Source organism: Manis pentadactyla, chromosome X, assembly GCF_030020395.1.
Source record: "Manis pentadactyla isolate mManPen7 chromosome X, mManPen7.hap1, whole genome shotgun sequence".
In the NCBI taxonomy this organism is placed as follows: Eukaryota; Metazoa; Chordata; class Mammalia; order Pholidota; family Manidae; genus Manis; species Manis pentadactyla.
The window spans coordinates 55,695,437-55,718,675 of record NC_080038.1 but is presented as its reverse complement, the minus strand read 5'-3'; the positions used below and the strand labels follow the sequence as shown (position 1 = coordinate 55,718,675).

Below are 23,239 nucleotides of genomic sequence, written 5' to 3'. Positions count from 1 at the left end.
CACTCCCTAGCCTCCCCTAGATGTTTGAGTAAACAAAATGGCTGTAAAAAGTATCCACATGTTAATTTCAACTTAATTTGTTAAATGAAAAAGAGGAATCATAGGGAAAATCTTCAGAGTTTAATATCCCTTGTAGAGGAATTGGAAAAGAAGGTGGAGGGTTGGTGGCATAGAGGCAGTTGGTGCCTGCTAAATAAATAAGAGCATCTGGCTAGAGAGCAGGAGGTCTTACATTATATCCACACCTGCCCCTTGATCCACTTATTCCATGAACTTTCTGGGTCTTTCTGCCCAACTCCAGTTACCATCCCTGTTCTCTGCCAGCCTATGAGGACTAGAGGACATGAAATACTCCCTGCTTTGCCCCACCCCTCAGGACTTCTGAAAAATAAATGGATGAATGAGAATGTTACCCATACCTCTAAGTAATAATCTAATCAGCTTAGGGGAACAGCAGAGAGAAGTACCTATTTCCAAGTGTTACCAGAGATGGGTCCTTGATCTTGTTGCAGGAAAGAATTCAAGAAGGGACATAAAAAGTGGTTGCGCATTAAGGGTTTATTTGGAAAATAAAAGTTCAGAGAGAGCCAAAAGTACACACCCAAGAGTTGGGGCATGGGCAGACCTGGAGGAAGTTGCACTGAACCAACAGTAGGGAGCCTTGTTTAAGTAAAGGGAGATGAATATTCACAAGTGGGGTTAGGTTTCAAGGGGGATAAGGGGAGTTTTTTCAGAGTTCGGGTTTGTTCCATCCTCACACTGGGTGGGGAGAGTTTTGGCTATACTTGGTTTTTATCAGAACTGTCATGGCCTGGGGATGTATGATTTTTACTATGCTAATGATGGAGGGGTGTGATTTTTACCATGTTAAGGAGTATATAATGTATTTTGGGGTGAAGTTTGGGTCAACTTCCCCTCCATGTTGGAACTAGCCAGTGATGGCATGAGAACAGCTTACATGGAATGTGTAGAATGTAAGCAGCTAATAGGTGAGGTCCCCCTCCACTTCCCTCTGATATCTGGCTATTTACTTATTGTAATAGGGCCCAAGTTTGAAGCTCATGTTTGGGAACTTGATTGTGTGTGACTGTGATTTCCTCCTCATGGCATCCCTCCCCTCATAGCCTGGATGTGTAATACCCAAGGGCCTATTCCAATTTACCATCAGATTAGTGAATACAAAGAAGTTGGTGGAAACACAAAACCCAACGTGATGGAGGCAGCAAATGCAACTATTTAAAAACTAAGATGGCTTGATAATGCATACTCCTGGGACTAGGAGATCAAATGTGGAGCTAGACAGATTTGTTTTTGCCTGTCCTCCTGTCAATCAGCAGCACTGAAAATAAACCATATGGAAAGAATGGCATTTCTCTTGTCCTTTTCTTGGATCTGCTCAGGCCACAACTCCACACAAGATAATCAGCCTATATTTAGAATGGAGTTCTGGGCATTGGGAAATTGAGGTGAATGACATGTGGCCTTGCATATCCAGTAGGGACAAATATATTCCAGGCAGAGGATATTGTATAAGCTGAGTCCTGGGGAAATAGAAGAGAACAGAAGGCCCATAGGGGAGAGGGCAGTGGGTAGGGATTGTACTTTTAGGAGCAAGACAAAGAAGTGTATGATGCAGGTAGGGCAGAGGAGGCAAAGGGTGACAGCTCAGATTTCAGAGAGGGCCTTACTGTTATGTGAACTGATTTGACACTCACAAGCAGTTATTTATATCAAGTAAACAAAACAAGAACCATTATTTTATCCCCATTATCCAAATGAGGAAACAGATTGAGAGTGGTTAAGATATTTCTGAAGGGCACAGAATGAGTTGGTAGTAGCACCGGGCCAACAACCCAAGTTCCCTGAGAGGCTCACCTTAGAAATCTTCCAAGGTTGATCCATTAAGGGATCATCATTCTACGGTAGTTTGGTGGTTTAGAACATGGAATATGAAAGGAGTCTGGCCTGGATTCTTCCACTTTGGGCAGATAACTTCCCATTCTCTGACCTTGGTTTTGGGGGGAATAATAGTACATTCCTTATTGGGTTTTTGTGAGTATTAATAGGAATATGTGACACAGGATATAGGGCATGCAGTAATAGTTAAAATAATAACTGTCACTTTGGATAGCTTACAATGTGATGTGTACTTTCCTAAGCTTACATAATCCTCACAACAGCCAAATGAGGTGGCTGCTGTTATTATCTTCATTTTAAAGATGAGACAACTGAGTCACAGAGTATGTGAGTTGCCTGAGGTTAATCAGCTTGGTGAGCATAGAGGTATATACATACACACACACACACACACACACACATATATATATATATATATAACACATTTTTGGCTTTGTGGAGTTATGTGTGGTTGTACTTAAAATAGAAAATAGATTGGGGTACTCCTGGCTAGTACAGTAAGTAGACCTGATGATACTGAGTAGTTTCCTGGTCTGATCATCCTCACTTTAGCAACTGGTGCCTTTAAAAGTCATCTTGGCTATCTTTGCATGATATTGGCTACATTTTATACCTTTCTTTCACTTCATACATATTCAGAATTGATGGTGACACATCTTCTTATGTAGGAAGACTGGTATCACTTTTAGTTTCCTATCCCTCAAACAGGGAAGCTTTACATGGCTCCCTAACTCTGAGGGCTTCCTCTCCCAGCCCCAGTGGTTCTTTGCTAGTATGTGGGTCTGTCAAGGAGGAGTGTTTACCTAAGTGCCAGGGTAACCCTGAGGTGGAGTCTGTAGTCATAGTAGTATCTCTGAGCTTGCTTTCTGAGGTTTTATTATTAGAAAATATTTTCACTCAGCTGTCCCTTTCTTTCCTATCCCTTAAATTGGAAAAAAAGGATACACTCAAGAGTACCATTTCCAGCTTTCCCTGTCTTTGACCCACTGACCAGCCTAGGCTGTTTGCTTCTGATTATTTCTGGGGGAATGTAAGGTTCCTCATCTCTATCCTTGACTTGAAGCCTTGGGCACAAGGCTGAGATCTTAGCACTGGAGTTTCAGGGCTAGGATTCTCCATCATTCTTATATACCTCATTTAACAGCTGGGAAAACTGAGACCCAGAGAGAAGAAGGGCCTGAGCTTCCACTGACTTTCTGGCCTAGGAACAGCATGATGTAGTGTCAAGAGTAAACACACTTTCTGGATCTGCAGAATTGGGGTTGGATCATGGAACTCTAGCTAATTAACTGGATGACCTTAGCTGATCACTTGATCTCTCTGTACCTCAGACTATAAAATGAGAGGAAGAATATCTACCTCTAGGGCTATTGTGAGGTTCAGAAGAGGTAGGGTGAAAGTAGGTAACACAATGCCTGACCTATATATGTGTTCAGTAAATATTAATTCTCCTGAATCCTGGACCACACTGTCCTTTGTCCCCATCTGCACATAATCCCTGGAATATACAGTCCTGTACCCATCACTTAGATGTGGTTTGCCTTTTGTTACATGACTTTTGAGCACACCTTCATCAGTCTACTCCACTGATAGTAAGCTTCTAGAGAACAGGGGCCAAGTTTGGCTTGTTGACTGACATACACCCCCACATACCTCTGACTTAGCAGAGTTACCACACGGAAGGAGTGCTTTGAAACTCTGCAGAATTGAATTAACTAGGAGTCAGGTGTCTTGGTACTTCTTTTGTGTCTGACTCTATGTAGCAAGGAGAAGAAGTGGTTTCAGGCTCTCTGGGTAACAGACCAAGGAAGCATGTGGTCATGAAGTTTCCAATTGAATCAATAGATTTTAAGGAACTGAGAAGAGAAGAAAAAACAGTTTAAGAGAGGGAGTAGATTCTCTTTATTTTCTTCTATTGTCATCTCTTTCTTGCCCTCTTTTGCCCCCTTTTACTCATCTGGGAAACAGAAACTTTTACTGCCTACTCAGGCTTACTCTTCAGAGACTAGGAGACTAGAGCTGGGGTAAAAGGCTGGGACAGAAAGACAGATTCATAGAGAAAAAAAGGGATAAAGAGAAAGAACAAACTTCATGGCAGCTGATGCCCCTAGGGCCAGAGGGCAACTGGCATGGAGGGACTATAGCAGTCCTCGGTGGTGGGGCTCATTTGACCTCAGGATGAACAAGAGTACCTGTCTTTCCACCTCATGGAGCCTTTCAGGATTCCCAGGACTGCCTCCCTCTATCTCTCCTTCCCATGAAGTCCTTTCTGTCTTCATCGTTCCCCAGTCCACACCCAGCCCTAGGTGCCTCTGGGCAGATGACAGGGCTATCCCTCCTCCCTGGCTGCCTCTCACTATCACCTGTCCTTCCCAGGGCGAGGACATCCTAGACAGGAGCTCGGAGCTGATCTACACTGGGGAGATGGCCTGGATCTACCAGCCCTATGGCCGCAACCAACAGCGGGTCTTCTTCCTGTTTGACCACCAGATGGTTCTCTGCAAGAAGGTAACCCCAACCCCTTCTTCCCTAAGAGAGATTGGCACCTCAGGGGCACCATCCCCTCCCTCTCCATCATCCCCAGCTTCCAATGAAGTGACCATTATAGTAGGCAGGAAAAGACACCAGTGGTTTCTAATTATGTGATCCCTTCTTTAACCTTTGCTGTCCTCTCTGTCTCCTTGTCACTTTTCTTTTGAAAAATCTAGATAAGACTCTTTGTTCTCTTCTTGTCCTGTATGGTGGCTATACTCCTCTGTGTCTCATTGCCCTGTGATTTTAGTTATGCCTGTGTTTTATTTTCTTCCTGAGATGATCATGTAGGAAATGATTTTGCTGCTTTGGGGGATTTTTCCCCCTATTTTATCCCTTTCATTTTTTACTGAGGAAGGGAGGAGAGCCCCTTTGCCATCTCCTCAGCCAATCATCCACTAATGTTCTTACAGCCCTGAAGTTGCCCCAGCCCTTTCCCTATATCCTCTGTCCTCAGTTATACTCTGTTGTCACCTATGTCATAACTATTTATGTTGCTTTCACCATATTCTGGGAAAATCAGAACTAAACAGAGTATAATGATGCTGGAGAGAGGACTTCTTTTCAAAGAACTTTCTGCATTTTGGCCATTTCTTCTTGCACTGAAGAGTCAGATTTGGAGGATGAGCCATTTGGGACAACTCAGAAATGCAACAGTAGCAACAGAGGTGGAGATAGAGCAGAAAGTAGATGTATCCTAGACTCTACTGACCCTTACTAATTTGTCTAACCATGGGTCAGTTTTTTAACTTTAAGTACTTATCTTCCCCAATGTCAAATCAGGCTGATTATAGAATTCATCTCAGGAGGATTTGAGAAATAACCTGAAGTAGTGGGAAACAGTGGAGTATAGTATTTAGACCATGGATTCTAGGGCCAGACAAGAGGATACCAATTTCCTTTTTCCTATGAGCTGAGTGACACTGGGCAAATTCCATGTGCCTATTATTATCCCCTCTTACAAAATGGTAATCAAAATGGTATGTACATGGAAAGGTGGTTGCAAGGGATAAATGAGAATACAGTTACAGTGTCTGGCACATAGTAAGTACTTAGTAAATGTTGCCTATTAATACTGTTACTACATATGCAGTGTTACTAATCATTCAGCAAAATTTTTTGGAAGCAGTATACACAGGGTTCACCAAGCACAGATTTTAGAACCAGATAGTCTGGACTTAAAGCCAAGCTCTGCCATTTAGTAGCTTTTTTTCATGGGCAAGTTTCTTAACTTCCCTATATCTAAAGTTCCTCATTAAATGGGGTTATAATGGTACCTACCTTGTAGGATTATTTAAGTTAATAACTGCAAAGCATTTAACTGTTGAGGCAAGAATGCACAAAGAAAATGTGATCTGTCACATATGTGATACACAATAGAATATTATTCAGCCTTGAAAAAGAAGGAAAGCTTGCTTTTTGTGATAACATGGATGAACCTGGAGGACATTGTGCTAAGTATAATAAAATAGACAAAGACAAATACCATGTGCTTTCACTTATATTTTGAATCTAAAACAGTTTAACTCATAAAGGCAGAGAATAGAATGGTGGTTACCAGGGGCTGGTGGGGGTGGGGGAAATGGAGAGGTGTTGGTCAAAAGGTAAAAACGTTTAGTTATGCAAGATGAGTAAGTTATGGAGGGCTAATATACAGCATGGTGCCCATAGTTAGCAATACTATATTGTTACTTCAAATTTGCTAAAAAAGTAAATCTTAAGTATTCTTATCACAAAAAAGCTAACTATGTGAGGGGGTGGATATGTTGATTAACTTGATTGTGGTGATCATTTCACCATGTACACATACATCAAAACATCACATTGTATACCTTAAACATATGCAATTTTTACTTGTCAATTATAGCTCAATAAAGCTGGGGAAAAATGCAAAGCATTTAGAATAGTGCCTGGTACATAATATACACTAAGTGTTCACTGTTGCTATTGTTGTTTTTGTTATTAAGTATGTACTATAGATGCTAGAATACAATAATGAGAAAGATAAATCCTGTCCTAGCTCCATGTACCTTCTACAGGATCTGGAGAGAAAGCCAGGGTGGTCCAGAGCCCCCTCTAAAGAGGTAGGGAGGACCTTACTAATGAGCAAGTGAGGCAGGCAGCAATCCTGAACAGTTGCATTCCCCAGATTCAGCATCTGCCGTTTGTACAAAATGTCCTGCAATGTCTTACTAAAGCTCATGAATACCCAGTGGTGCCAAATTCAAACACCTCTCAGCTCCATTTATGTAAAACAAAGACAGAGGTAGACTCCTTGCTGGAGTCATGGCTAGGGCCAGGGCCTGGCACATCCTTATCTGTAGACTTCAAGAGCCCTCATGAAGAAGCACTAGCTCCTTAATATCCTCCAACTCAGATGAGTGGAAGGGAAAAAGAGGAATGCTAGCATCCTATTAGAAGCCACCCCATTTAGGCAGGGAACTTGTGATGACCCAAACAGCATTTATGATGAGCACCTATTTCACCATGACCCTATAAAGGTACTCAGACCACCACCATTAACAAGTGGCATGAGGGTAGCCTGGTTCCAATGGGACCACAGGCAACTGTGGCTCAGGAAGGCCTTGTCCCCTTGCCATGACTAAAAGCTGATCTGAGAAACCTCTGAGACTTTGTCAGGTTTCTTCCCCTGGACAACCCCAGAGCGAGGCAAGACCAGGGAAGGTGCACTGTTGGGCACAGCCTAAATGGGCAGACAAAGCTAAAAGTTGTGAAACAAAATTGATGCAACTTAGCAGTGTGGTGGATTAGTGTCAGTTGTGCAAGGGTCTACTTAGTCCATGTTAGCATTCAGAGAAGGGAAACCACAGTGACTTGATCTGGAGGGTACAATCAGGGAAGGTTTCCTTGGGGAGGGAGAATGTGTGAACTTGACCTTGAAACCTGGAAGGATCTGAATAGGAGGCCTTGTTGGGGCAGAGTGGAGATATTAATATGAGCCCAAGTATAGATCTGTAGATAGACCACCCTCACCCCAACTCTGAAAGGTTGTATGGAATTTCCATGGATAGTGGGGTAGTTATGTAAATTTTAAAATATTCAGTTATCTTTGCTTTGATTTAATTTTAGTCACAATATTTAACTTCCTTTGAAAGCTCAAATGAACCAAAGGATGCAGTGAGACTTTTAGGTTTATCACAAGGAGTTTTAAATGGCTATGAAACACTGGTCTGGGATCAAGAAAACTTAGCACCATAGTTATCAGACAAAGGCTGACACTATGACTTGGAAACTGCTTTGATTTAAGCTTTATACCATTTTATAAGATAAGGACAACTCTACTAGTTTCATAGTTGAGGAAAATGAGGCTCAGAGAGGTTAAATAGCTTGCCCAAGACCACACAGCTAGTAAGTTAAGCAGCCAGGACTCAAACTCAGGGCTTTAGACTCTAATTCATACTCTTGCCACTGTTCCCTGCTGCTCTGTGGCCTTAGCTACCCTTTCTGGTTGGATTTTCTGAGCAGTGGGTCATTCTTAATCATTCCTATCTCATCTTTACACTTACCTTTATGACTAATCTGATGTCTGAAAGCTCACATTCAACCCTCCAGGAGCCAGAAAGAGTAGGCAAGGGGAGAATTTTAATGGCACAACTCTCTAGCCCTATTCACCTGCCACAAAGGCAGAATTTTCTCTAGTTCCTTATTATTAAATACCTAAAGAAACAATAGGAGGTTTAGTTGATGCTTTTATTTAAGCTCCAAAATTATGTACATCCTTTCCATTTTTTGAAGGCTGACAATGATTATGCCACACCAACTCAGAGGGGAAGGAAGCTGTAGGCTCAAGTTAGAAATAGAGGGAGGTTGAAGCTGTCAAAGTTCTAGCCAGGTGGACACCCATCTGTTAGCTGATCCAGACCTGGCTTCCCAGGTATGTGTATTTGTATTATGTATTGTATGGCAGGTTTCAAACCCTTATGAGATCAAACTAGATAATATCAATCTATTTTCCTCAGCTTGTACTGCTTTTGTAGTTAGATTGACAAGGCCCTCTTTTTATGCATATGTCTCACAAAGTGTTCCTGATGATTGTTGAAGTCAGTGAATGGGAGACACCCTATCCTTTGGCCAGGACTGAATGAGCTTGTCCACTTAAGCATGGTAAAAGGAACTCAGGCTCTGAAACAGGCTTGATGCAATATTGACAACTCTGTACAGCTGACGTCTTCCTCTCATGTGAACTTTGTCAGGGGCAGCCAACAGATCAGAACCCATCTGTACTCACAACATATACACAATCATTATGGGAGGAAAAAGAACAACATGCTGGTTATTATTTTGCAAAGCAATTTAAAAACACATTTATTTCCTAGCCTGGGGCTTTGAAGTTGACAGAGCTATGTTGGAAATCCTTAAAGGCAGACTTCCACAGACCTACTGAAAAGCCCTGTTTACCATGCTGTGTGAAGAATTGGAACTGGGAATGTCGGTGACCAAAGGCAAATCTTCTGCAGGTAGCCTGCAGCTGAGAAGTGAGGCATTTCAGGCAGTTCAGTAGAATGGGAATAGTTTAACAAAACTGTATATTGTTAATCAATATTAATGACAATCTGACTGTCAGATTGTCTAGAAGGCCAAATACAAGCAGAGAGGAGAAAGAGCTTTCCAGAAAGCGGTCCTTCTACTAGTAGAGAACATGTCAGAACAGGGCTCACTGGGGCCTTTCTTGGCCAGATTCAGCCACAACACAAGGGGAAGCCGAGGGCAGTGCTGAGAGGAGGGGCACTAAAAGGCCTCTCTGAGAGACCACTACTTATCAAACCTTCCACACAGGCCCACAGGTCATTTCATCTATTCCTCTGCTTTTCTTTTTTTAACTTATGAAACATTTGACATTCAAATATATAAAAATAATATGAGCACCCGTGTACTTAATATCCAACTTAAGAAATAATTCATTAGAAATATCATCTTTCTCCTCTCCCTCTCTGCTCCTTCACTTCTTTTGCCTTCCTTCATCTCCTCTCCCCATTCTCCTCTCTGTAATTTCTTGAATTTGGCACATATCATTATATATGTTTTTAATAATTTTCATACATATGTAAATACTCCTAAACATTATATGGCATTGTTTCATATGTCTTTAAACCTTATATAAATAGACTAGATATAGATGAGATAAAACTGTATAGAAAATAAACCAGGATTCCCTAGCCAAGAAGAATAAAGTTCAGCTTCCATTCTCCCCCCAAAAAAAGAAACCAGGAGAATGATAAGTATGGGATTTAAGATGGATTGCCTTGGCATTGTAACTTTCGTATTATGTGGTGGGTTCACCAAAACGTAATACATTATTAAAAGTAAGTAAGCAAATAAATAGAAAAAATAAGAGCACTGTGTATGGGCTAATGATGAGTGTCTCATGGGCTGAGAGTTGGGATTAATCCAATTCTGTACCCAGTAGCAAAACAATGATGATAACAACAGATAGGCAATATTCTGTTTGTATCCATCTATAAACACAATAAGATTTGTACAATTTATCCATGTCATGAAGCTTTTTATTCACTTTTACCCCCTTTCTCCTGCCAGACTAGGCCTTCTTCAAAAATCTCCAGTGTGTACTAAGTGTTCAACCCTCCCAGATAATCCTTCCTAACCAGGAGACTGTGCCCACCCCAGCTACTCTTATCATTCATCCCCCCTCTGATATGCAGGTCTCACTGCCCTGCTTGGATTTCTGAGTACACTCTAGGCAACCAGCCAGCTTATTTCATACCTCTGGAAGGCTTGCAAATATTTTAGAAGAGGAAAGGCCTTTGCTCACAGTACTTGTATGGCTTACTGCTTCCTACTTCTCATCAGCAGTCTTACAAACACACACAAGGATGGATGCTGGAGTCTGAAACAGTCTTTGGATGTAAGACAGAGGCTTTCTCTAAGAGCGTCTAGTTAACAAACCTGTCAGTGTCATACTGCAAAGTTACCTGCCCAATTTTACAACAAATCAACCCCCCATTGATATTCCAAAGCAATGGCAGTGTTAACATCCTGCTGTGCTAAATCTCCTGGTATCCACTCTCCACATACCTCCAACAAAAAGCCTTCTCTTCCTTTCCACTTAGGACCTGATCCGGAGAGATATCCTATACTACAAAGGCCGCATTGACATGGATAAATATGAGGTAGTCGACATTGAAGATGGCAGAGATGATGACTTTAATGTCAGCATGAAGAATGCCTTCAAGCTTCACAACAAGGAAACAGAGGAGATACATTTATTCTTTGCCAAAAAACTGGAGGAAAAAATACGCTGGCTTAGGGCCTTCAGAGAAGAGAGAAAAATGGTACAAGAAGATGAAAAAATCGGTAAGTGACCTGAGAGGAGAAAAAAGAATATGACTATGAAGAACATAGAGGCTTTGAATTAGTTTTCATTTTTCTTCAGGCATAGGGAAGATTTATGTTACAAACTGACCTAATCTACTTTGGTGGTTCCCTATAATTAGGTTCTCTTTGGTAGATACCAGTAGTTTCCATAAGTCAGGGTTAAGTAAGTGTTATAGATTAGCCTCCCCTACAGTCTTATTATTCGGTAAGACTATTATACTGAAAGCAAACCTCAGACAAACATTTATTAGCAAACAAACACAAAAGCAGTCTATAAACCTGTTGTATAATCTCAGTGAAGACCCAGCTCTGTTCTTAGTAATATGACAGCATCTTCTGTAAAAAGGTTAGGCAAGGCAGATTTGGTAATATTAAAGCAACAGGATTCAGCTAACTTTCCACTCAGTGCCTGGTGACAAAATCCTCTGATGAAGGCTAAGACATAGCACCTGTTTTCAATCTTAAGCTTCAAGCATCCTTCTGAAGGGCATAGGGTAGAGCACTCATGGATTTTTTTTAAAGGTATCATTGATATATATATATATAATCTTCTGAAGGTTTCACATGAGCAACATTGTGGTTACAACATTCAACCGTAATATTAAGTCATCCCCGACACCCCATTGCAGTCACTGTCCATCAGTGCAGTAAGATGCTACAGAGTCAGTACTTGCTTTCTCTGTGCTATACTGCCCTCCCCATTACCCACCTACATTATGTGTGCTAATCATAATGCCTTTTAATTCTCTTCTCCCTACCTCCTCACCCACACCACACACCCCCAACCCCTTCTCTTTGGTAACCTCTAGTGCCTTTTGGAGTCTGTGAGTCTGCTGCTGTTTTGTTCCTTCAGTTTTGCTTTGTTCTTATACTCCACAAAGAGGGAAATCATTTGGTACTTGTCTTTCTCCTCATGGATTTTTATAACCAGTTCTTGTGAAGGCTGAAGTGCTCGTAAGACATTTATGGACAGTGAACATCTTGAATAGCATTCATTTTACCAATGAAAATTCATTATTTTATTTTATTTTTATTTTTATTTTTATATTTTGGTATCATTAATCTACAATTACATGAAGAACATTATGTTTACTAGGCTCCCCCCTTCACCAAGTTCCCCCCACATACCCCTTCACAGTCACTGTTCTACAGTGTAGTAAGATGCTGTAAAATCAATACTTGTCTTCTCTGTGTTGTAGAGCCCGCCCTGTACCCCCTCCACAAAAGACATGCTAACCGTAATGCCCCCTTTCTTTTTCCCGCCCTTATCCCTCTCTTCCCACCCATCCTCCCCAGTCCCTTTCCCTTTGGTAACTGTTAGTCCATTCGTGGGTTCTGTGATTCTGCTGCTGTTTTGTTCCTTCAGTTTTTCTTTGCTCTTATACTCCACATATGAGCGAAATCATTCGGTACTTGTCTTTCTCCGCCTGGCTTATTTCACTGAGAATAATACCCTCTAGCTCCATACATGTTGTTGCAAATGCTAGGATTTGTTTTCTTCTTATGGCTGAATAATATTCCATTGTGTATATATACCACATCTTCTTTATCCATTCATCTGCTGATGGACACTTAGGTTGCTTCCATTTCTTGGCTATTGTAAATAGTGCAACAATAAACATAGGGGTGCATCTGTCTTTTTCAAACTGGAGTGCTGCATTCTTAGGGTAAATTCCTAGAAGTGGAATTCCTGGGTCAAGTGGTATTTCTATTTTAAGCATTTTGAGGACCCTCCATACTGCTTTCCACAATGGTTGAACTAATATACATTCCCATCAACAGTGTAGGAGGGTTCCCCTTTCTCCACAACCTCTCCAACATTTGTTGTTGTTTGTCTTTTGGATGGTAGCCATCCTTACTGGTGTGAGGTGATACCTCATTGTGGTTTTATTTTGCATTTCTCTGATGACAAGCAATGTGGAGCATCTTTTCATGGGTCTGTTGGCCATCTGAATTTCTTCTTTAGAGAACTGTCTGTTCAGCTCCTCTGCCCATTTTTTAATTGGATTATTTGTTTTTAGTTTGTTGACGTGGGTGATCTCTTTATATATTTTGGACGTCAAGCCTTTATCGGATCTGTCATTTAAAAATATATTCTCCCATACTGTAGGGTATCTTTTTGTTCTATTGATGGTGTCCTTTGCTGTACAGAAGCTTTTCAGCTTCATATAGTCCTACTTGTTCATTTTTGCTTTTGTTTCCCTTGCCCGGGGAGATATGTTCATTAAGAAGTCACTCATGTTTATGTCCATGAGATTTTTGCCTATGTTTTTTTCTAAGAGTTTTATGGTTTCATGACTTACATTCAGGTCTTTGATCCATTTCAAATTTACTTTTGTGTATGGGGTTAGACAGTGATCCAGTTTCATTCTCTTACATGTAGCTGTCCAGTTTTGCCAGCACCATCTGTTGAAGAGACTGTCATTTCCCCATTGTATGTCCATGGCTCCTTTATCAAATATTAATTGACCATATATGTTTGGGTTAATGTTTAGAGTCTCTATTCTGTTCCACTGGTCTGTGGCTCTGTTCTTGTGCCAGTACCAAATTGTCTTGATTACTGTGGCTTTGTAATAGAGCTTGAAGTTGGGGAGCAATATTCCCCCCACTTTATTCTTCCTTCTCAGGATTGCTTTGGCTATTCGGGGTCTTTGGTGGTTCCATATGAATTTTTGAACCATTTGTTCCAGTTCATTGAAGAATGCTGTTGGTAATTTGATAGGGATTGCATCAAATCTGTATATTGCTTTGGGCAGGATGGCCATTTTGACGATATTAATTCTTGTTAGCTAGGAGCATGGGATGAATTTCCATTTGTTAGTGTCCTCTTTAATTTCTCTTAAGAGTGTCTTGTAGTTTTCAGAGTATAGGTCTTTCACTTCCTTGGTTAGGTTTATTCCTAGGTATTTTATTCTTTTTGATGATATTGTGAATGGAATTGTTTTCCTGATTTCTCTTTCTATTAGTTCATTGTCAGTGTATAGGAAAGCCACAGATTTCTGTGTGTTCATTTTGTATCCTGCAACTTTGCTGTATTCTGACATCAGTTCTAGTAGTTTTGGAGTGGAGTCTTTAGGGTTTTTTATGTACAATATCATGTCATCTCAAATAGTGACAGTTTGACTTCCTCTTTACCAATCTGGATTCGTTGTATTTCTTTGTTTTGTCTAATTGCTGTGGCTAGGACCTCCAGTACTATGGTGAATAACAGTGGGGATAGTGGGCATCCCTGTCTTGTTCCCGATCTCAGAGGAAAAGCTTTCAGCCTCTCACTGTTCAGTATGATGTTAACTGTGGGTTTATCACATATGGCCTTTATTATCTTGAGGTACTTGCCCTCTCTGCCCATTTCGTTGAGAGTTTTTATCATGAATGGATGTTGAATTTTGTCGAATGCTTTTTCAGCATCTATGGAGATGATCATGTGGTTTTTGTCCTTCTTTTTGTTGATGTGGTGGATTTAGTTGATGAATTTTCGAATATCGTACCATCCTTGCATCTCTGGGATGAATCCCACTTCGTCATGGTATATGATCCTTTTGATGTATCTTTGAATTCGGTTTGCTAATGTTTTGTTGAGTATTTTTGCCTCTACATTCATCAGCAGGGATATTGGTCTGTAGTTTTCTTTTTTGGTGGGATCTTTGCCTGGTTTTGGCATTAGGGTGATGTTGGCTTCATAGAATGAGTTTGGGAGTATTCCCTCCTCTTCTATTTTTTGGAATACTTTAAGGAGAATGGGTATTATGTCTTCTCTGTATGTCTGGTAAAATTCCGAGGTAAATCCATCTGGCCCGGGGTTTTTTTTCTTGGGTAGTTTTTTTATTACTGCTTCAATTTCGTTGCTGATAATTGGTCTGTTTAGATTTTGTTTTTCTTTCTGGGTCAGTCTTGGAAAGTTGTATTTTTCTAGGAGGTTGTCCATTTCTTCCAGGTTTTCCAGCTTCTTAGCATATAGGTTTTCATAGTAGTCTCTAATAATTCTTTGTATTTCTTTGGGGTCCGTCGTGATTTTTCCTTTGTCGTTTCTGATTCTGTTGATGTCTTTTGACTCTTTTTTTCTCTTAAAAAGTCTGGCTAGAGGCTTATCTATTTTGTTTATTTTCTCGAAGAACCAGCTCTTGGTTTCATTAATTTTTTCTATTGTTTTATTCTTCTCAATTTTATTTATTTCTTCTCTCATCTTTATTATGTCCCTCCTTCTCCTGACTTTACGCCACATTTATTCTTCTTTTTCCAATTTCGATAATTGTGACATTAGACTATTCATTTGGGATTGTTTTCCTTCTTTAAATATACCTGGATTGCTATATACTTTCCTCTTAAGACTGCTTTTTCTGCATCCCACAGAAGTTGGGGCTTTGTGTTGTTGTTGTCATTTGTTTCCATATATTGCTGGATCTCCATTATAATTTGGTCGTTGGTCCATTGATTATTTAGGGGCATGTTGTTAAACCTCCATGTGTTTGTGAGCCTTTTTGCTTTCTTTGTACAATTTATTTCTAGTTTTATACCTTTGTGGTCTGAAAAGTTGGTCGGTAGGATTTCAAACTTTTGGAATTTACTGAGGCTCTTTTTGTGGCCTAGTATGTGGTCTATTCTGGAGAATGTTCCATGTGTACTTGAGAAGAATGTGTATCCTGTTGCTTTTGGATATAGAGTTCTATAGATGTCTATTAGGTCCATCTGTTCTAGTGTGTTGTTCAGTGCCTCTGTGTCCTTACTTATTTTCTGTCTGGTGGTTCTGTCCTTTGGGGTGAGTGATGTGTTAAAGCCTCCCAAAATGAATGCATTGCATTCTATTTCCTCCTTTAATTCTGTTTGTATTTGTTTCACATATGTTGGTCCTCCTGTATTGGGTGCATATATATTTATAATGGTTATGTCCTCTTGTTGGACTGAGCCCTTTATCATTATGTAATGTACTTCTTTATCTCTTGTTGCTTTCTTTGTTTTGAAGTCTATTTTGTCTGATACTAGTATTGTTATGCCTGCTTTTTTCTCCCTCTTGTTTGCATGAAATATGTTTTTCCGTCCCTTGACTTTTAATCTGTGTATGTCTTTGGGTTTGATGTGAGTCTCTTGTAAGCAGCATATAGATGGGTCTTGCTATTTTATCCATTCTATTACTCTGTGTCTTTTGATTGGTGCATTCAGTCCATTTACATTTAGGGTGATTATTGAAAAATATGTACTTATTGACATTGCAGGCTTTGTATTCATGGTTACCAAAGTTTCAAAGTTAGCTTCTTTACTACCTTACTGTCTAACTTAACTCGCTTATTGAGCTATTCTAAACACAGTCTGATGATTCTTTATTCCTCTTCCTTCTTATTCCTCCTCCTCCATTCTTCATACGTTGGGTGTTTTGTTCTGTGCTCCTTTTAGGAGTGCTCCAATCTAGAGCAGTCCCTCTAAAATACCCTGTAGAGGTTGTTTGTGAGAGGAAAATTCCCTCAACTTTTGCTTGTCTGGGAATTGTTTTATCCCTCTTTCATATTTAAATGATAATCATGCTGGATACAGTAGTCTTGGATCGAGGCCCTTTTGTTTCATTGTATTGAGTATATCATGCCATTCTCTTCTGCCCTGTAGGGTTTCTGTTGAGAAGTCTGATGATAGCCTGATGGGTTCTCCTTTGCAGGTGACCTTTTTCTCTCTCTGGCTGCCTTTAATACTCTGTCCTTGTTGTTGATCTTTGCCATTTTAATTATTATGTATCTTGGTGGTGTCCTCTTTGGGTCCCTTCTGTTGGGAGTTCTGTGTGCCTCTGTAGTCTGAGCAACTATTTCCTCCCCCAGTTTGGGGCAGTTCTCAGCAATTATTTCTTCAAAGACACTTTCTATCCCTTTTTCTCTGTCTTCTTCTTCTGGTTGCCCTATAATGCAGATATTATCCCATTTGTATTGGTCACACAATTCTCTTAATATTGTTTCATTCCTGGAGGTCCTTTAATCTCTCTCTGTGTCAGCTTCTATGCTTTCCTGTTCTCTGGTTTTTATTCCATCAATGGCCTCTTCCATCTTATCCATTCTGCTTATAAATCCTTCCAGAGATTGTTTCATTTCTGTTATGTCCCTCCGGGTGTCATCCCTTAGCTCTTGTATATTTCTCTGCAGCTCTGTCAGTATGTTTATGATTTTTATTTTGAATTCTTTTTCAGGGAGACTGGTTAGGTCTGTCTCTGCAGTTCTTCTCTCAGGTGTTTGGACTATTTTGGCCTGGACTAAATTTTTCTGCCTTTTCATGTTGATAGTGGGGGCTGTAGGCAGGTTGTAGGTGTGTCAGCTGGGAGAAGAAAATCCTTTCCTGCTTGCTGGATGCCTTGCCCTTCTCTGCTGCCTGTGTAGGTTACCCACACTCCTGTAACAGCCACCGGGTTAATCCCCTAAGCTGCTGTGGGCGGGGTCTCCATCAGAGCAGCACAGAGCCCTGTGGGGAGTGGCAGGTATGCCAGGTGTGCTCCTCCATTATAGCAGCACCCCTGCTGGGCAGCTATATGCCAGCAGCAGCCTTTGGGTCTCGCCCTGGAGGCTGTGTGTCGGACTGGCATTCCAGTCAGCTGCTGGGAGTGCGGCTGCTCCCTGTGGCTCTGCAGCAGGTGCGCGCGGTCCTCTCCCGTGCCTCTCTTGTGCCGCCGCCGCCTGCATGTGCGGGCCACTCCCGGGCCCCTCTGGCGCCGTGTCCACCGGCACACACAGGCCTCTACCTGGCTGCTCAGTCGCCGCTGCTACGGTGTCGTGTGGACCTCTCCTGGACTCCTCTGGTGCCGCTGCCGCTGGTGCACGCGGGCCACTCCCAGGCCGCTTGATCGCCACTGTGGCTGGCTCACAGGAGCCCCTCCTGGTCCCCTCTGGTGCTGCTGGTGCACACAGGCTGCTCCTGGTCCCCTCTGGCGCTGCCACCCCCCGCATGTGCTGCCACTCTCCCACTACTGGGCCAGTGTGTCGGGGTCTGCACCAGTTGGGGGAACAACTGGCAGGCTGCTTAGTGCGTGAGGGGCTTCAGAGCTGCACTACCTCCCAGGGGATTAGGGTGCCTAAAGTTCCCCAGGATTCCCGGCTGCTAACTAAGTGTGCCGGGATGACTTCATCCAGCTGTGGGGTCCCTGTCTCTTTAAGACTTGTAAAAAGCACTCGCTTTTCTTTTGTCTCAGGGGCACCGGTTGTGGGGACCTGCCCGCAGGTTTTGCTTTTCCGTTTCTCTTATATCCAGCACCCCGTGCACCTTGTGTCTGCGCTCCAGGTGCAGATTTCTAGAGCTGGTTGTTTAGCAGTCCTGGGCTTTCACTCCCTCCCCGTTCTGACTCCTTTCTTCCCGCTGGGTTCTGGGGTGGTGGGGTATTCGGTTCCCACCTGGCCGCGGCTTGTATCTTACCCCTTCGTGTGATGTTGAGTTCTCACAGATGTAGATGTATCCTGGGTTTTGTACTGTATCCACTGGTGTCTCTTTTAGGAATAGTTGTATTTATTGTATTTTCACAAATATATATGTTTTGGGGAGGAGATTTCCTCTGAACTACTCATGCCTCTGTCATAGCTCCACCCCCTGAAAATTCATTTTATCATGTGTTAGACCTACTGTGTTAAGATGACTGAAGTGCTGATAGCAGTGGCCTCTGGAGCAAAGACTTCTGAGTGTTTAATATGTTAAAAAATCATTTCTGGAGTGTGTATTCCTGATTAGGGTACTTTAGATGTTAAGTAAATACCCCTAGAGTATAGAATAAAATTAATGTGCATATGTATATCATACTTCCTGTATAAAATACCTTATATTACAGAAAATATAACAGGGTCTAAAACAAAGGCCACTTGCATGATTTAGAGTCATACTAAACCATACTGTTTTCCATGAAATAGGTTGTTCCCCCTTTTCAAAGGGGATATAGCTATTTAGATAGGTAGAGATATTTTTTATGCCCTTCCCAACTGTAGGATTTAGGTGCCATTGGCTGTAGCTTTATGTTTCACAAAATGTTATCTGATCCCTTGCTTCTGGTCTTGTCTTTCAGACATAAAAATACAAAACGGCTAGGCTTTGTAATTCCCTGAGAAGACACACAGTTTCTGTTTTTGCCCCATTCCTAATAGGAATAGAATTTTACCTTTAAACGCCTGTATGCTCAAGTTGGTAGAAACTGCCTCTAGAAAAATGGGCCTATATATTGAGTTTTGGTGCAAATGGATTCTCCTATACTTCAGTGTTGGGGATTGAAGTGGTCCATAGGTAAGGAAGGATAATCAGAAAAATACAGCTTAGTCTAATCCTAGTTTTCTCCTTAAATTTTTAGATAGAGTACACATTGATAATTCACTTTGAGTCCCTAAGGAGCCAAACTGCTTTTAGTATATAGGCCCTGCAATGGGACATGATGTGGAGTGGTACAGAAATGCTACTGCCTACTTCTCACAATGGCAGTCAGTAGCAGCCTCTGATACCATCTAGGTTTTTAGAGCTATTAAAGGAATTGTCTTAGGGTGCTTTCTGTAGACCCTGGATCAATTAGTAGATCCTCATCATTCTCTTTCATTCCAGCATGATTTCTACTACACAATGCCCTAACAACCAGTAACTTTAAGAATCTGCTTCAAATAGAAAAGCTTCCAGAAATTAATTCCCATTGAGATAAATCCCCTCTATACCTAGTTTGTTGAGAATTTTTATTATGGAAGGGTGTTGAATTTTTTTAAATGATTTTTCTGCATCTATAGAGGAGGTCATGTGATTTTTATCCTTCATCTTGTTAGTGTGGTGTGTCACATTAATTTATTTGCATATGTTGAATCATTCTTGTGTTCCAGGGATAAATCCCACTTGGTCATGTTATATGATCCTTTCATTTTGCTGTTGAATTTTGTTTGCCAGTGTTTTATTGAGGATTTTTTCCAGGCATGTTCATCAGGGATGTTGACTTGTAGTTTTCTTTTCTTGTAATAGAAGACTTAATATTGTTAAAATGTCCAACTACCTAAAGACATCTGCAGATTCAATACTATCCTATCAAAACTCCAATGACATTTTTTACAGAAATAGGAAAAAACAATCCTAAAATTTGTGTGGAACCACAAAAAATTTATAATAGCTAAAGATATCTGAGAGAAAAGAACAAAACGGGAAGTATCACACTTCCTTATGTGTTACAAAGCTACACCAATTACAACAGTATGGTACTGGCATAAAGACAGACATACAGACCAGTAGAATAGAATAGAGAGCCCAAAAATAAACCCACACAAATACACGGTGAACATATCGTCAACAAGGATCCCAAGAATACACAATGGGGAAAGGAGTAGTCTACACAGTAAGTGGTGCTGGGAAAATTGCATATCCACATGCAAAAAATGAAATCAGACTCCTACCTTACACTATACATGAAAATCAATAGAAAGTAGACAGAAGACTTAAATGTATGACATGAAACTATAAAACTCAGAGAAGAAAACAGGAAAGAAAAGCAACTTGACATTGGCCTTGACAGTGATTTCTTGGATATGACACAAAAAGCATAGGCACAAAAATAAAAATAGATAAGTGTTACTACATCAAACTAAAAGGCTTCTGCACAGCGAAGAAAATAATCAAAAGAGTGAAAGGGCAACCTATGGAATAGGTGAAGGTTTTTGCAAACCATATAGCTAATATAAGATTAATATCCAAAACATGTATGGAGCTCCTATAATTCCATAGCAAAACCCAAATAACTCAATTAAAACATGGGCAAAGGACTTGTATAGACATTTGTTGCTTCATTTATTACTTTTTTCATTTGATTTTTTTCCTTCTTCTGAACCTTTCTTATCTCTGTATACATTTTCTGTCTTAATCTCTATCTTCTGAGTCATTATTTCCTTTTGTATATTTGCTTTCAGTTGTGAAATATTTTTCCATTTACAGCAGACTTTATTCAACCATTCTCTATTTAACAGCCTCTTTGTTACCCCATTTATACTGTGAAATGCATCTTTATAGCTTAGTCTTTGTCCAAGTTTCTGAATAGTTTTTTTTGTTTTTAAGACTTTTGATAAATCTTGCCAAAATTACTCTCCCAGAAAAGTTGTACTAATTTGTATATTATACATGTTTTTCTATAATGAGATATACATGTTCTTTATAATAAGATCATGTGTTTTTATGTTATAGGCTTTGAAATTTCTGAAAACCAGAAGAGGCAGGCTGCAATGACTGTGAGAAAAGTCCCTAAACAAAAAGGTAACACTGCCTTTAACCATCACCACCTCCACTGGCCTCAATCATTCTCTTTGTGAGACTAGGAAGCCATAAGCTGTGTGCTTGCATATTTCTAAGTTTGTTTCCTTGCTGCAGTTCACTTGGGATGATGGGGAGTATCCAGGTTCCCAGGTGTCACTGATGACAGGTGGCAAATGGTCATAAGGACTTAAGGCTTATAAGTGAATAGTATAAAGTGGTCATGTCCAAAGATAGCTCATTGGGTACAGGAAAAAAGTAGAGCCTCTGTTACTTTTTTTTGCATAACTTTAATAACTTTATACATGACTTTGCTAACAGTTTAGACAGGTGGCCAATAATAAATGTGTAGAATTTATTATTAAGTATACATATATTAGGCATATGTACACAACTTTCTTTCATTAGTTTGGGTGCATTTGCCAAATCAGTGGTCCCTAATGAGAATGGAGAACTTTTACTTCAAACTGAACCAAGACAGAAGATTATAAATTACTTAAAAAAGAAAAATACCTAGAGAATCAATTTGAATGTGAAATGAAGCTTTGTTTTCTCATTTTCATGAACTAGGCAAAATTACAATGCTTAATTGAACAAAGGGAAGGAACTACCCTCTGTTTTTTAAGAGTCTACTCAGTACCAGTTATTTTCTATAAAACTTCTTTTATTTCATCTTTATGGTACCCCTGAAAAGATTGACATTATTAGTCCCGTTTTCCAGATGAGGAAACAAAGATCTTCAGGGTTAAGTGACTCTGAACCTAAGTCAGCTTGACTCCAGGTCCACTTTTCTCTCCTCTCCATCTCAGGGTTCTGCTGATTCTCCATGCTGGGGAAAAAAAAAAACAACTCACTTTTTTGTCTCACATCAGTTACTGACACCTGCTTCTATTGCTGACAGCCACTATCAATTTCCCTAGGATGGGCAAACTTAATTAGACCTCACTTTCCCCAGGCCCTTCCTTCTGCTTTCTCAGTCAGCTTTCTAGTTCAGAATGAGTCATGCAAAATTATTAGACTCGAGTTGCCTGAAATTCTAGCAGCCACGTAAAGCACCCTTAATTATTCCCAATGAAGTTCCTTTCATTGCAGAGGTTGAGTGCCTGTTAATAGCTGATTTCCAATTACCAGTGCACCTTGCTGGGGTCTGTCTGTTTAGATATGGACTTCCTTTTAATTGCTTATGCTTCTTGCTCTTGGGAGGCCCTCATTGGCTCGCATCATGGAAATGTGATTGTCTTTAGATATGGATGTAAAGACATCCTCTTGGGGATGTAAACATGACAGTGTTAGAAAGCAATTTGAAGTTAATGTCAATAAGGATATGATCTGTATTAATAGAATTCTCCTTGTGAAAGAATGTGTCCCTTCATTAGAGACTTGGGCACAAAAGAGCTCTAGCCAGCTGAACAGTCCTCAGGCTAAAAAGAGGCTACTGTCCTAGTGGCCTGCCTCTGTTTCCTGTCTCTGACCTCCTGAGCTTCTCACTCTGATTTACTTCACTGTCTCTACTACACTGACCATAAAGAGGGCATAGTGCCACTTTATCTCAGCCCAGGTTCCCTTAAGCCTATCTGAGACTGGCTGATATTTTCACTGAGGACTCTTAAAGCAAGGAATATCCACAAAGCAACCAACCAGAAGATGGTCCTTCTCACTCATACCAAAATCTGCATCAAGTTCCTTCCTTACCCTGTCTTATCTCTAGGCTATTCCTTTCAGGTCCTCTCTTGTCTCTAAACATTAGTTCACTTGAACAGCTTTCTACCTTTAACAGCAATCCTAAGGCCTTCAAAGAAACTCATCTAGTTTCAAACTTCCCAGAATTCCTATAAATCTCCTCCCTTATTTCTACTTCAAGTCTTCAAGACTCTCCTAGTCTAGGGCTATGGTGACTGATATATTTAGAGTGCACATGTGGTAGTGGTTGTCAAACTTAGGAATTCAATAGTTATATCATGTACATGGGAAGAGAAGGAAGGAAGTTCTTTTAGACACCTATGAAAGCCAGCTTCCTTAACTCTTCCAATGACCCCTTCTTGGAAGTTATGGAGGCATTGTTGTTAAGGTTTCTCTAATGTAGATCTAACTTGATAGGTAATTATTCTAGTATCCCCTTACAGCCCTATCTGTAATGCCATGGGACCTTATTAACTTAGTCTACCACTCTGGAATAGGGGATGCCTGGATGAAAGAAAAGCAAAGAGGACAGAGCCTAGCTCCA

At 40.6% G+C, this 23,239-nt stretch overlaps 1 protein-coding gene across 11 annotated transcripts in view; it reads left to right on the top strand.

Moving 5' to 3' along the window:
- ARHGEF9 (Cdc42 guanine nucleotide exchange factor 9) overlaps nucleotides 1-23,239 on the top strand; it is a 426,451-nt gene that overhangs the window by 389,317 nt on the left and 13,895 nt on the right. For 10 of the 11 annotated variants that reach the window (XM_057495889.1, XM_057495890.1, XM_057495888.1 and 7 more), the window contains 3 exons: nucleotides 4,294-4,425; nucleotides 10,539-10,782; nucleotides 20,950-21,018. In XM_057495889.1, the coding sequence (XP_057351872.1) occupies nucleotides 4,294-4,425; nucleotides 10,539-10,782; nucleotides 20,950-21,018 (445 nt within the window). The remainder of the gene's footprint in view (nucleotides 1-4,293; nucleotides 4,426-10,538; nucleotides 10,783-20,949; nucleotides 21,019-23,239) is intronic. The other variant, XM_036892734.2, reaches the window with a different exon arrangement.